This window comes from Talpa europaea (genome assembly GCF_964194135.1).
Source record: "Talpa europaea genome assembly, chromosome: 5".
NCBI lineage: Eukaryota > Metazoa > Chordata > Mammalia > Eulipotyphla > Talpidae > Talpa > Talpa europaea.
Window position 1 is genome coordinate 1,364,497 of NC_140071.1, and position 13,627 is coordinate 1,378,123.

Sequence of the window (13,627 nt, forward strand, 5' to 3'; positions counted from 1 at the left end):
CCTCTTCGTTACTTACCTCTCCTTTGGGTGAAAACAATGAAATGAAGGTCGGGCCCCACGTTTGGGCGCCACCTGCCGCGGACCAGCACAGCGATGGACGATGAGGCCGTCTCAGGGTTGAGAGACTGCGCAGGGTGGTCAGGGATTCGATGAATAAATGACACACAGACACACTTCAAGAGAGTGAAAATCTGAGTGCGTCTTTATTAAGCTAGTGGTCAGTATATATATGTTTTTCTAAAAGCATAGGAACAGTGAACATCAGAGAGATCAGCTTGCTCATAGACTTAGCTTAATTGACAGGGCAGTGATTTATGTCCGAAGTTATATCTGGACCTAGCCTCATTCCTAATTGGACAGGCTATAAATTCTTTCTACTGTTTTATATAATTATTTTCTAGTTGCACTAACTATCATTTTTACTCATAATTAATTGTCATGGGTGAATTTATTTTATAATGCAGTTAATATCAAAGGTACTAAAGTTAAGCACATAATAGAAAGATTATTAAACTAACAATTCTATTATAACACAGTGTTTAGTAATGTTTCATTTGCATTAGCCTAATTATTAAATTATGTATGTTTTTTAATTAGCAATCAATGACCAGAAAAAGGAAAGATTTTAGAAAGACAGTTGTAGCAGAATAAAGTTTGTGGGCCTTGAGAAAGCGAGATAAGGTTCCAGGTGGTCAGCATTTCTTTTAATCATCTTTGTGGCAGCTTCTGGTGGTCATTATTTATTGGCAGGCATTCGGCTTCTCTGCATCTTAGGGAGTTTGCTGTTCTCCCCCTGCGCGCATGGTTCCTTGCCCACGCCGGACCTCAGGGACCATGGCAACAGCCATTAGCCCTGAGGGTCACTGCAGGGGGGGGGGTGCAGCATCCAGCTTCAGCTCTGCCTTCGGAAAGCGAGTCTCAGAGAGGTTTAGATTCGTTTTTTTTATCTTCTGTGCTCTGGGGTCTGAAAGCCGTTTCGCCCCGTCCCGACAGCCGTGCGAAAGTGTCGACTATGCATTATCTTCCCTTGAGATCACCTGACAGCACCGGCCCGGCGTCACCTCAGCTGAAGCCCCCAGCGAGCGGCAAGGGCTGGTGCCTGCAGCGGGGGAGGGGTCTGCCGTCCCAGAGTGGTTTTGCAAGCAGTAGCGATGTTTTCACACTGGGCGCGGCCGCGGCTGCGGAAGCAGAGTGCCCCACGGGCGTCTCGTTGCCTCACGCGGCGCCTGGTCATCGCGCGGTGTCCTTGCTGGCCGGCGGGGCCGGCAGGCGGGGGCCCTGGGGGCTGAGGCAGCGGGCCAGCTCATCCCCTGCAGCCGTTCCCATGCCGTGAGGCCCCTCCGAGGTGCCACCGCCCCACGCCGTCCGTGGCCATGGCCCCGACGATCCCCCCGAGTCCTGCTTCGCTCCCGCGGCGCCTCCTCTGTCCACGTGGCTCCTTCCCCTCTGGGTCTCTTCCACGCTTCTCTGAGCGGCTCCTGGAGCCCCTCGCGGGGAGTTTGCCGCGCTCACGGTGTCAGCAGCGCCAGGAAAAAACTCCCTCTATTCTAACGAGGACCCCCCCAATTGGACGCCCTGCCTCTCTCCTCTGGTGTTTGAGGTACGGCCCCCGAACCCCAGTGTTTCCCTCCCAGACTCCAGTGACGAGGAGTCAGCGGTTGGTGTGGCTGCTCGTCGGCTCGTCCTCAGTCTGTGCGTCCGGCAGGCGAGCCCGGTGCCACTGTCTCCCTGAGAACGGGGGGCCACGGCGGCAGGACCCCAGGGGACCCCAGGCTGAAGACCGACGTGAGTGCCCGTCTCTTCCAGGTGTCCGCCTTGTTCAAGGACGGGACGATCGGCGGGAACATCAACATTGCCGTCGTGGGTCTGATCCTTCTGGAGGAAGAGCAGGTATCTCCGTGCGCGCCCCAGAAAAACAATGCAGAACGGAGCGTCTTCTCCTCTGTAACTGCTCTGTAGACCCTTCCGGTCCCCTTGGAGGGGCCTGTCTTTAACCTTCTGTGTGTAGGGCAAGGGATTTCTCGTCGGTTCCTCTAGCGATGGCCTGACTAGTGTGCGTGGCGTTTGGCTGATGCAGGAAGGACACTCTCAATGGCTGTAGGGACAGTGGACTAGGAGGGCTCCCCTCAGCAGGTGGGCCGGAAACGCGCTAGAGCTACAAGGTGAAGAGCTTTGAGGGTGCCAGGCGGGCGAGCCTGGAAGGCAGCTGGGCCGTCCGCTCCGCCCTGCTTCACTCTCCAGCCCCCGGCCCCAGGATCGGCCGCCTCACCCTCCCTGCCTGCAGCCCCCGGCTTTTCCTTTCCCAGAGCGAGCAGGACCCCGGGCGCCTTTGGCAGCGGGGCGTGGGCAAGATGCCCTGACCGCCTTGGGCCCGGGTCCGGGGCCACGCCCGCTGGTGCTGGCAGCTGTGAGCCGCGGGTTTTGACTTATATGAGACAGAGGGTTTTTACAGGGAGGCTGAGACGTGAGAGCTCAGCTGCCTCCTGCCTAAACGTCCAGAGCGCTGGTCTCCTGCGGGGGACGAGCAGGCCTGAGTCTAAGCGACGGTCAGGGGCTCAGCTCGTGGGCTGCTTGGTGACAGGTTAATTATTCCCGGTATTCAAACGCCCCAGCCTGGAGTCGGGCCAGGCAGAGTGCAGGGTTATCCTTTGATCTACACCTGTGCCGGCCTTAGTCAGCGCAGCGCTCCAGGGAGTCGGGGAGTCTGGCCGAGGAATGCGAGGCGTGTCCGGGGTGCTGGGAAGAGCTCTGAGCCGCATGGTCGCTCCCCGGGGAGACAAACACGCGCTCTGGGGAGGCCCAGTCTCCGGGGAAGGCACAGCGAGCAGCACAGTCACGAGACTGGCTATCAGGGCCTCGGCACTCCTGCAGGCGAGGGCGCCCCCCCACCCCCGCTTGCAGACCCTTGAGGGGCTGGGACAGGCCTAGGGAGAAGGCCCCTCAGCCCCTGTGGCCCACCGGCCCCTCGCCCAGCGTGTCCGCGGCCCAGCATCCTTCTCTCTGACGGCCTCTTGCCCTGTCGGCCCCGGGCCCGCAGGCGGGGGAGTGTCCGGAGAGCTCCCTTCTGGTCCCTGGCGGTTTCTAGAAATCCAGCTTGCCCCGGTGACAAGCTGGGCGCCGCGCAGCCCGCCTGGCGTGGGATAAGCATCACCCCCGGGCGCCCGCGTGTCCAGGCCTCTGGATTTAGTTCAGAAAGTGGGTGCCTTGCTGACCCGCCTCCCCGCCACCCGTGTGCGTGAGCCCCGAGTGAACGGCCGTGCGGGGCGACGTGCGAGGGGCCCCATGGCGTGACGTCCCCCGTGCGGCCCCGCAGCCAGGGCTGGAGATCAGCCACCACGCCGACCGCACGCTCACCAGCTTCTGCCGGTGGCAGTCTGCGCTGCAGGGGAGGGACGGGGTGCGCCACGACCACGCCATCCTGCTGACCGGCCTGGACATCTGCTCCTGGAAGAACGCGCCGTGTGACACGCTGGGTGAGGCCCCAGCGGGGGTGGGGGGCGGGGGGTGGGGGCAGGCCCAGGGAGGGCCCCGAGCAGCAGGCCCTCGCTCTCTGCTGCAGGCTTCGCGCCCATCAGCGGGATGTGCAGCAGGCACCGCAGCTGCACGGTCAACGAGGACACGGGGCTTGGCCTGGCCTTCACCATCGCCCACGAGTCAGGACACAAGTAGGTGCTTGTCCCGGAGGGAGGCGGCATCCGCTTGCGGCGGTCGGCCCGTCTGCGCAGGGAGCCCACACCCGCCCAGTATGTCCTCGACGGGCAGGCCCGACCGCCCAGGTGGTCCTTTTACATCTGAGGCCTGGTGGTGCCCACATGCACCCACGCCCTGCCCTGGATCCTCTGCACGCGGACACTGCTGCCCTGCCCGGCCTCTGGGCATGGTGGGCGGCTCCTCTCCCAGGGACTCCCGCTGGCGACGGCGCGGCCAGCCCCCAGGGCCAGCTCCTGTTGCTCTGTAGCCTGACGCCTCTGTGGCCCCATCACTTGAACAGATGTTCTGGCGGGTGAGCAGCCCTCGGGACAGGCGCTGACCAGACATGGGGCTGGGCAGCTTCCCACGTCGGCGCTGTCCAGCGCTGTGGGCTCTGAGGCAGGGGCGCCGGGGCAATGCAGGCAGGGCGGGGGCTCGGCTCAGCTGGGCACGGCGCCCTCGGGCATCGGGCTGGTGTCAGCCTCTCCCGCGGTGCTGGCTCTGTCCCTCCGGGGTGTGCAGGGCTGGCCTCCTGCGGTCTGGAGGCCGCCCGCCTCGGGGAGCATCTGTGCTCCGTGTTCCTCCCCGCCCCTGACCCCCACGCTGCCTGTCTTGGTGAGGGCCGGCGGTGCCCAGGCCAGGGTGTCTGCTGCCCCGACCTGGGTTCCTCCTGGAAAACGTCCAGCCAGGAATTCTGTTGTTGCTTTTCATTCCTCACTTGCTTGTGAAATGACTTGATAAAGGCAGGTCTGTGATCTGGCGTTTACACAATTGAGCTCTTCATCCTGAGGCTGGAACGTGGGGCTCACGTCACTGGCCTGCCCAGAATCTCTGTGTGCACGTGTGTGTGGGTGTATTGTGCACATGCATGTCTGTGTTCGTACGTGCACTGTGTTTCTGTGTGCATGTGTGCACTGCTCTCTGTGCACATGTGTATGGCTGTGCGTGTGTGCTCTATGTACACGTGTGTGGCTGTGCGTGTGTGTTTGTATGCACGTGTGTGCGTGTTTCTCTGTGTGTCCGTGCTCCATGTGCGCGCGTGTGTGACTGTGTGTGCACACGGCTGCCCAGCTGTGTTGGAGTCCCCCGAGGCCCTGCAGACCTTGGCTGCGTCTGATCCGGTGGCTTGAAAGTGCAGCCTCGTATCCAGTTACTGATCCCGCATCATTCCAGGTAATGATTGACTTTTTCAGCGTCTAGAAAATTGCATGCCGGCTTATAAAGCTTTCAGCTAAATCATCGGTGTGTTGTAGTCGTCTGCCGGAATTAAAACTTCAAAAACTCTCATTATTCCAGTGACATGGGGCTCTTGCTGTCCTCTCAACCATACCCGAATTTAATTAAACAATCAAGCTAAGAAATGTTTCCGTCGCGGGGGGCAAATCAGCTCCGATGAGCGGCGAGATAGGGCCCCGGAGGCTGCGGTGAGCTCGGCTCCGGCAGGACCCCCAACGGCCACCTGCGGTGTCCGCACTTTCAGCACCTGCGGGCTCTGCCCCGAGAAGTCGGGTGTCAGGACCCCCAACTCCACTGGGTCGAGATGGGCAAAGAGTGTTTTGAACAAGAAAATAGTGTTTCTCCTTGCAAGCAGGGCGATAGGTGGCAGGATGGAGGCGCTCGAGCCTGGGGGGCAGAGGCCCCTCCTGGTACATCTACCCCCAAGAGTCCTCGGCCGCCGCGGGGGGCGTGGGAGCGAGGGTGTGGCCCAGGCACACCGGCAGGAAATGAGTTTCGTGACGTTGAGTGACCGGGAAGGATTGGGGAGGACGGGCAGTGACATCATGTGCTGAATGCCCAGGCCACGCTCTGGCGACGTCGCGGTGGCCTGTGTGCCTCGGGGAGTGTCCGTAGCTCCCACTGTGGCTCCCGACGGGGCGCCGGGGCCTTCCAGGGTGCTCGCCAGGGCTCTGTCCAGCGGTCAGCCAGCGCACGGGGCCGGGGTCGGGGACACAACCGAGGGGCCCCACACTTGGGCTCTGCATGATTTGGAGCGACACACCGGGGCGCAGGCAGCTGGGATGTGGGGGGCTCCCGCCTCCCCTGTTGTCTGAGAACGCACCCACATGCAGAGCCAGGCCAGCCTCCTCCGCCCCCACGGCTCTCCCTGCCAGTGCCCGGCGGAGGCCCGGCTGGCCAGGGCGCCCGGGGGACACCGTCCCTGAGCGAGTCTGAGGCACGGCAGCTCCACGCCGGGCGCCGAGGCAGGGCTGCTCCGGACAGAGCCAGGGTGGCGGCCGGCTTCTCGCGTCTGTCCTGGTCCGGGGTGTGTCTCCCTCACACCGGGGCGGGGCCCGCCGGGAGGGCCCTCCATGTCCTCTGCCCCTGGTCTCCCTGGGGTGTTGCTTTCAATAGAGCTTGAGAGCCGGGGGGGGGGGGGGGGGGGGAGGCCGATGGCCCGGGGTGGTGAGTCACCTCGTACCCAGCGGGAGCCCTGCAGAGGCGGCCAGGGCTGCAGCCAGGCAGGCTCAGCTCTGGCCTCCACGCGTGCTCGGCCCATGGCCAGGTCTTGCTAGCCCTGCCTCTCCGGCTCTCCCGGCCGCCCTCTTGTCACTCCTGTGGCTTGCGGGCGGCTGGTCAGAAGGCGCGGGCGGCCTTGGGATGACAATGCCCGTCTCTGGAGTCGGGTGCCGGCGACGATCGCTGCTTTTACAGCTGCTATTAAATGAGTCTCAGGAGGCTTGTTTAGTGGGGACGTGTGTGTCTTCTGCTCAGTGAGGACAGAGTTTCCCGCCGCCCCCTGGGGTCTTCCACCCCGGCGACCCTCCCCCCACCATCACGGGATTCCCAGCTGCAGAACGTCCCCAAACCAGCGCCACCTTGTCCACCTTTGCTTTCGGGACCTGCTCTTCAGGAGGCCCCGCAGTGATGGGGAGAGGGGAGGGGCGTGAGACACCCCAGGCCCCCGGCAGCTTGACCCTCCAGGAGAACGTTTGTCTTCAGGACCATGCTGAGCCCCCGGCCCGCTGCTCCCTTCCCGGGGCGGGAGCTGCGCTCCTTGGGGTCGTGAAGATGAGGCCGAGGCTGCTGCAGACAAAGCTTTAGGAGCTTGGAGCGAGCGCCCGGGTCCACCGGCCGAGGGGCCCCTAGGAGCGAGCTGCAGTTTTCTCAGGTGACACTAGGGGGTGCTGATTGGCCTTCGGGGATTTGAACACCCCAAAGGGACACTTTTGAGAGTTCTCAGAGGCGTTGTTGCTTCAGATGTCCCCTATACCGAGCCGGGGCAGGTGCCCGGTGTCTGCTTAACTCCAGCGACAGCTGCGCCTCCAGGCAGTGCCCGGCTCCGCGGAGCTGCGGGCCCAGGACCCAGGAGTCCCTCCCGCCCTGCCCGGCTGACGCAGGCTCCCCTGTGCGGACTGGCGGGTGCTGCAGCAGCACCAGGGGGCGTGGGGACAGATGCCAGCCCTACCCAGAGTCGCTGCGGTCAATGATGACCTGGACTGTGCCACACATCAGGCCCCGCCAGCAGCCTGGGGTCTGTTTCCCTGAAAGCCCTGGGAACCGGCAGCCCCCACAGCAGAGCAGGGTAGAGGGAGGAGGAGGCCCCAGGAGCAGCCTGAGCTTCGTCAGGAAGGTCAAGGACGCTGCCTGCCCTGCGCTCGAGACACGTCTCCGCGATGCAAACACCTGGCTGCAGGCGTCCGCCCGTCTGTCTGCAGTGGTTCTGCAGGGACGTCGGATACTGGCCATCCCCACTCTCTGGCTGGCGGATCGCGCACTTTGCTTGACGGGCCTCAGAAGTCGGGGCCTCCGCACGCTGACCCGCACCTGTCGGGTGGAGCCAACCACAGCTGCTCGGTTCTGAGTGAGCTGTGCCTGTCTGTCTGTCTCTCTCTCTCTCTCTCTCTCTCTCTCTCTCTCTCGCAGCTTCGGCATGGCCCACGATGGGGAGGGGAACCCGTGCAAGACGTCCGGGGGCAGCATCATGGCCCCCGCGCTGGCTGGGCACAACGGGGTCTTCTCCTGGTCGCCCTGCAGCCGCCAGTACCTGCGCAAGTTCCTCAGGTAGGGCCCTGCACCCGCGTGCCACCTGGTGCCCGGGTGGCGGTGCCGGTCAACCCAGCCAGCCTGACCACGCAGCCTGGGCAGCAGAACTGCCCAAGGAACTCCTGTCTGGTGGGGTCTTGAGGTGGCCCCTTGGCCAGGAGGGTCAGGCGTTTCCTCAGGGCACGCAGGCCTGCAGGCTGAGGCCCGCGCCCTTCACCCCGCGCTCACAGGGCGGCGTGCCGTGCCACGCTGTTCTGCCTCTCACGCCCATGACCAAGCAGATCCGGCCGCCAGGAGGCTCTAGGAGGCTTCTGTCCATGCTCAGAGGGCGAAGCACAGCTGACCCCCCCACTGCCTCTCCCCCACCCCCGAGTGGGGTGCACAGGGACAGTCTCGCTCTGATTAGGAGAAAAAACTGAACTAGAGAAACCTTAATCTCACTCAAGTCTTATAATTTTAAGAATTATTTGCAGGAATTTTTGTGATAGCGCCAATTGAGTTAGGGCTGCAGGGGGAAGGGTGGACCCTGAAAAAAGACAGCGTGTTTGAAACTGTGAGCGAAAGAGGGAACTTGAAGAGCCATCCTCGGAGGAACCCGCCTCTGAGCATCCCCGTGGGCGGGGGTTGGGGTGCCGAGCCCGGTGCACCCCCCGCCCTCCTTCCGGCCGCGCCAGACTCAAGCCTGTGCTTCTGGCTTGGAAATAGCTGCTTCCCTGGCCCCGGGGCAGCGTGCTCTCACTCCCGGGACAGACACGCTCCTTCTCAGAAAGACGTGCCATTGCCAGACACGGGAGAGTCGTGCCGCACACGGCTGCACTCGGCTGCACACGGGCCCGCGTCCCCGCCGGCCCTGGGGGCGGAGGCGGGCGAGCCGCTTCCCGGGCTCCAAATACGCCCGCCCGCTGGGCCGAGAGGGACTCGAAGACTCCTCAGAGGAAGCAGGAGCACTGGAGCTCTCGCCTCCATCACGTATTCTTAGAAAAAACTAACACATGAATCCACCTTGTCCCGGGACTCTGGGGCGCAGGGGCCTGAGAAAATGAACCAAATGATCAGCAGCCCTGGAAGTCCGTGGGGACAGGAGCAAATGAAAATTGAAAGTGGAGACCAGGGGAAAGTCGCAGACGCGGAGCCAGAGGACCCCTCGGCGGGGGCTGAGCGATGACATTAGGCCCGGGGTGTCCAGAGCCCCGAGCAGGGCCGGGCCGTGTGTAATGGCAGGTGGCAGAGAGCAGCGTGTCGGGGAAGGGGCTCACCGGACGGACTCTCCTCACCGGTCGGCCTGGGGGCGGGGGGCGTGACCACGTGTGGCCGCACACGTCTGTCCATCCAGGCGTTTCCCATCAGCGTCGGCACCGACGGGGAGACGTGGACTCTGAACACGCACATCGTTTCCGTGACGCCGGCCGCGCATCTGTGACACACATGCTCACGCGTGTGTGCAGAACCACCTGCGCCTGCCGTAGCGGGTTCGCAAGTGTCCTCACGAAAGCAAACGGGAACTCACTGACCGACAGTTCCTCAGTGTGCCTGTGTGCCAGCGACACCCGGGGCTCCCCGTCCCCCGCAGGGGTCCCCCGGCCAGTGGACAAGGCCCGCCCTGCCCCACGCCGGTGCCCAGGGGGCGGGAGGAGAAGCCAGGCGGGCAGCACCCATGCTGGGCGGCCCAAGGGCACATCTGCCTTCCCTGCAGGAAGGCCCCGCCTCGCCCCAGGGCCCCGTCCCCTGTGCGCGAGGAGCGGCTGGGCTGGCTGTGCCCCCGGCCGGTCAGCACTGCCTGCCCCCTTCCAGCTCTGCCCAGGCGGTGTGCCTGGCCGACCCGCCGAAGCCGGTGCAGGCCTACAGGTACCCCAAGGAGCTGCCGGGACAGCTGTACGACGCCAACGCCCAGTGCAGGTGGCAGTTCGGAGAGGAAGCCCGGCTCTGCATGCTGGACTTCAAAAAGGCAAGTGTGGGCACCGCAGGCGGGAAGAGGGCCCTTCACCCCGCCCCTGGCACCCGGGCACCCGCAGACGCCGAGCCTGCCGGCAAGGCTGCCCCCTGAGGCCGGAGCGTGTCGCGGCACAGGGAAGGTCGGTGGGTCCCGGTGGGCGTCAGTTCCAGAGAGCTGACGGCGTCGTTCAGTCTTCCTGATGGTCAGCAGTAACTTCCGCTGGCGTGGCCTGGCCAATTAACTGCTTTTTTCCCCAAATGGGATGCAGAAGACAGTGTCCCCGCCACCTCCCCCGGTGCCGCAGGGCCTGCGGGAAGTGGCAGCCTCACCCCTCCTGGACATCACACTCCCTAGATGAACATTCACGGAGCAGCTCCTCCCAGGACGCTCCGCGAGGGACACCCCCACGGTGAGGGCAGGGGGAGGAGGCGGGCGGGGCTGACGCTGTGCGCCACGGGAAGGCCCCCCAGGAGAGACAGCGTTTTCCCAGAACCTGGGGATGTCCTTGGCATTTCCTGTAGCACAGAGCTGCTGTTCCCGCCTCTCGGGTTTTCTTATCCCAAAAGGCCATTTATTGACCCTCCGTTTTGAAGCATTACCCTCGACCGGGCCTTCCCAAGTGCCTTTCTGTGCCCTCCGCGGGCTGGGGGCTGGGAGGCTGACCCCGCAGGCTGGAGCCCAGGATGCCAGAGCCACTTTGAAATGTGATCGCCTTAGTGTCCGGTTCTGTGGCACAGCGGGGAGCCCCCCACACCCAGCCTCACACACACACACACACACACACACACACACCCAGCCTCACACACACACACACCCCCCCAGCCTCACACACACACACACACACACACACACACACACACACGGCCCCAGCCCGAGTCCTGTGCCCAGAACCATGGCTAATTAGGGTCTTTGTCCCAGATTCAGGGAGACCATCCTCAGGCAGGACTGAGTCGGAGCTTTGCGAGGTTGCCTTTTTTTATGACACCAATGAGCCGGTGGGGGCAGCCGTTAAATTTCTTGGAAATAATACACTTGTTCAAGTATTCAGAACAGCTGTGCAGATAATTTAAGAAACACTTTCACTGTGCAGTTGAAGCTCCCCCCAGCATTCCAGAAGTTTCCATCATTTCACGAATGCCACTGTTTGCTCTTTACTAAGATATTTCTTTGAACGCAAAAGGATTTGAGAGTAAAATGCCTTAGACCTGGAGAGTCTTTCACAGGGGACACCCCACAGGCGTGTTCTATTTCACTCCCTTCTCGCCATGTGTGCCTCCTCGCTTTGCACAAACCCTTTATTTCTTCTTGCTGAGCCCTGTCTGCTGTCCTCTCACAGTCCTGGCGCGCAAGAGGTGGCTCAGAGGGTTTTTGTTCTCTAATTCCTTCCCTTGTCCTTCAGGCAAAGCCCTTTTTTCTCTCTGGCAAGCACCCCCTGCCGCTACTCACCCCCTAAGGCCTTCTGTGAGGTGGCAGGTCAGGGCCATGGTCCCTGCCTAGCAGGCCTCCTGATATATCCCGGTCTTTGTCAAAGGCTTGGTGGAGGGTGGGTGGTTGCGTGGGAGGGTGGCTGATGGATGGACGGGTGCAGGGTGCAGGGTGGATGCATGGATGGAGGGTGGATGAGGGATGAATGAGCAGGCCAGCGGCTTATGATCATGCTTAACTCAGAAAGGAGGCTTCAGACTTGGAGGAGTTAGTGACAAGTGGAACCAAGCATAAGTCAAATAATGCTAGAATGCAGTTGCTTTAATAAATAAAAATACCTTCTTCCAAAATAGAATAAGTGACAAATGTTGGGTTTTGTTTAATTTTTGACATTTTTCTACAAATGTCAAATGTCTGAGTCTACAAATGTCTGAGTTAAGCATATTTTACTTTTTAATCTAGAAATATAATTTTGTGGAATTTATAATCAGTAAATACAACTAAAGTCTGGGATTAAGTGGGACCAGGTCCAGACCTCCAGGCTTCGGGCCTCCCTCGCATCTGCGTCCACGGCTCAGTCAGCTTCTCATTCTTTTTTTAAGATTTATTTATTTATGCATAGAAGAGCTGGGGTGCAGGCCAGAGGTGCGGGAGATGAGAGGACTCATCAGAGACAGAGTGGGGAGCAGAACAGGAGGATCCACCGAAACACACTGCTGAGGGGAGCAGCGGGGGGACAGGAGAGGTCTGCTGTGCCATGTGGGCAGCTCCCTGGCCGGGGATGGAACTCGTGCTGCGGTGGCTGTGGACAGCTTCACAGTGCTGACGCTGAGCCCCTGCGCCCCCAGGGAGGCCCACCTTCTCACTTCTATCAGCTGTTTTCCCTTAAGCATCTGGGGCCCACCACATGGTGTGTTGATGTTGGTTGTGCTGTTGGCCTCCCCCACCCCAGGACATCTGCAAGGCCCTGTGGTGCCACCGGGCCGGGAGAAAGTGCGAGACGAAGCTCATGCCAGCAGCAGAGGGCACGCTGTGCGGGCACCACATGGTAAGGGAGCAGCATGCCCTCCTGCGTCCTGGGCGCCCACGCGGGTCCCCCTCACGCACGTGGCACCTGCACCCAGGCCGGGGGTCATTCACCCCGGCACTGGAAGCAGACCCTCCGCCCCTTCTCCCAGGGTTGCAACTGGGGAGGGAGGGGGCTGACAGGTCAGGCCGTCGGCACAGGAGCTTCTGTGTGGGACGTTTCATCCCCGCCGAGTCCTAGCGAACGCGGGCTCGGGGCCCAGGTGCTGGGGAGTGACCGCCAGGCCCAGCCGCGGGCGACGGGCTGGGCCCTGGAATGGCCACCAGTGTGCCGAGGTGTGGCCTGCTCCGAGGTGCGGTGTCGGGGCTGCGTCTGCAGCCCGGGCTAGAGCTTGTCACGAGGGCTCAGGGGACGCGCGTCCCCGACACACTCAGACGAGCCAGGGCCGCAGCCCCGACGGCAGGACGCTTCCTGCGGGTCCTGTGTGGGTGTTTCCAGAGTGCTGCTGGGCTTGGAAAGAAAAGGGGCCAACATCCGACCTGGCCGTGCTCCGTGCTGATGCAGGGAGGGGCCCCCACATCCCCGAACTCCCCGCGACCGAGCGCCCGGGTGGACCCATCTGTCCTTCCGGGCGGAGTCAGACCTTTTTATTTTTGTCCCCAGTGGTGCCGCGGGGGGCAGTGCGTGCAGTACGGAGACGAAGGGCCCCGGCCCACCCACGGCCACTGGGCCGACTGGTCGCCCTGGGCCCCCTGCTCCAGGACCTGCGGGGGAGGCGTGTCCCGCAGAGACCGCCTCTGCACGAACCCCAAGTAGGTGGACCCCTCCCCTCGACTGAGCCTTTTCTCTGATGTAAGCCCCCACCGCCGGCCTCCACCTGAGCCGGGCCGGGCCGCCCCCCGCACTGCGAGAAGCACCGGGCAGGAGGACGGGCACGCGGCGCCTGAGCGGCTCTGCTCGTCACAAGACACCGGCCCACAGTGAGCCCAGGCAGGGGACCCCAAGCACAGGGCTGCCTGAAATAAGAAGCAAACCCTAAGAAAGGTGCAGAGATCGCACGCGACTAAGAATCAGCAACAGTTCCGTCACGTGGGAAAAAACATGTCTGGTGTCCGGCAGACCCGTCGCCTGCACAAAGGCGCTGGGGCCAAGGGTGTGGGGCGCGGCCTCAGGACCACGAGGGCCCCTCCCGTCCTCCCCTGAGCCGAGATCTGTGGACGGTCCGGGGTGGGAGGGCCCTGCGTCCGGTGTGCCCCCGGCCCCGCAGAGCAAGCGGGCCGGCACCTGGCTGACCCCGCCTGGCGGCGCTTGCAGACCCGCCCGCGGAGGGAAGTTCTGCGAGGGCCCCGCCCGCTCGCTGAGACTCTGCAACGGCCAGGCGTGCCCAGACGGCAGCGTGGACTTCCGGGCCTTGCAGTGCGCGGAGCACGGCGGCCGGCGGTTCCTGGGCCGGCACTACAGGTGGAGGCCCTACACCCACGTGGAAGGTGAGTCTCCAGCACCCCCCAGGCCGCTGTTTCGTTGCCTTGACTCTTGCAAGGTGGGGCGGGGGTCCTGGTGTCAGGTGG

At 62.7% G+C, this 13,627-nt stretch overlaps 1 protein-coding gene across 1 annotated transcript in view; it reads left to right on the top strand.

The window, feature by feature from the left end:
- Positions 1 to 13,627, top strand: part of ADAMTS16 (ADAM metallopeptidase with thrombospondin type 1 motif 16) — a gene marked incomplete at both ends in the record, with an annotated part of 54,743 nt that overhangs the window by 21,651 nt on the left and 19,465 nt on the right. The window contains 8 exons of the mRNA XM_084233884.1: positions 1,807 to 1,890; positions 3,314 to 3,473; positions 3,560 to 3,665; positions 7,555 to 7,692; positions 9,466 to 9,619; positions 11,985 to 12,080; positions 12,723 to 12,871; positions 13,374 to 13,546. Coding sequence (XP_084090010.1) covers positions 1,807 to 1,890; positions 3,314 to 3,473; positions 3,560 to 3,665; positions 7,555 to 7,692; positions 9,466 to 9,619; positions 11,985 to 12,080; positions 12,723 to 12,871; positions 13,374 to 13,546 — 1,060 coding nt within the window. The remainder of the gene's footprint in view (positions 1 to 1,806; positions 1,891 to 3,313; positions 3,474 to 3,559; positions 3,666 to 7,554; positions 7,693 to 9,465; positions 9,620 to 11,984; positions 12,081 to 12,722; positions 12,872 to 13,373; positions 13,547 to 13,627) is intronic.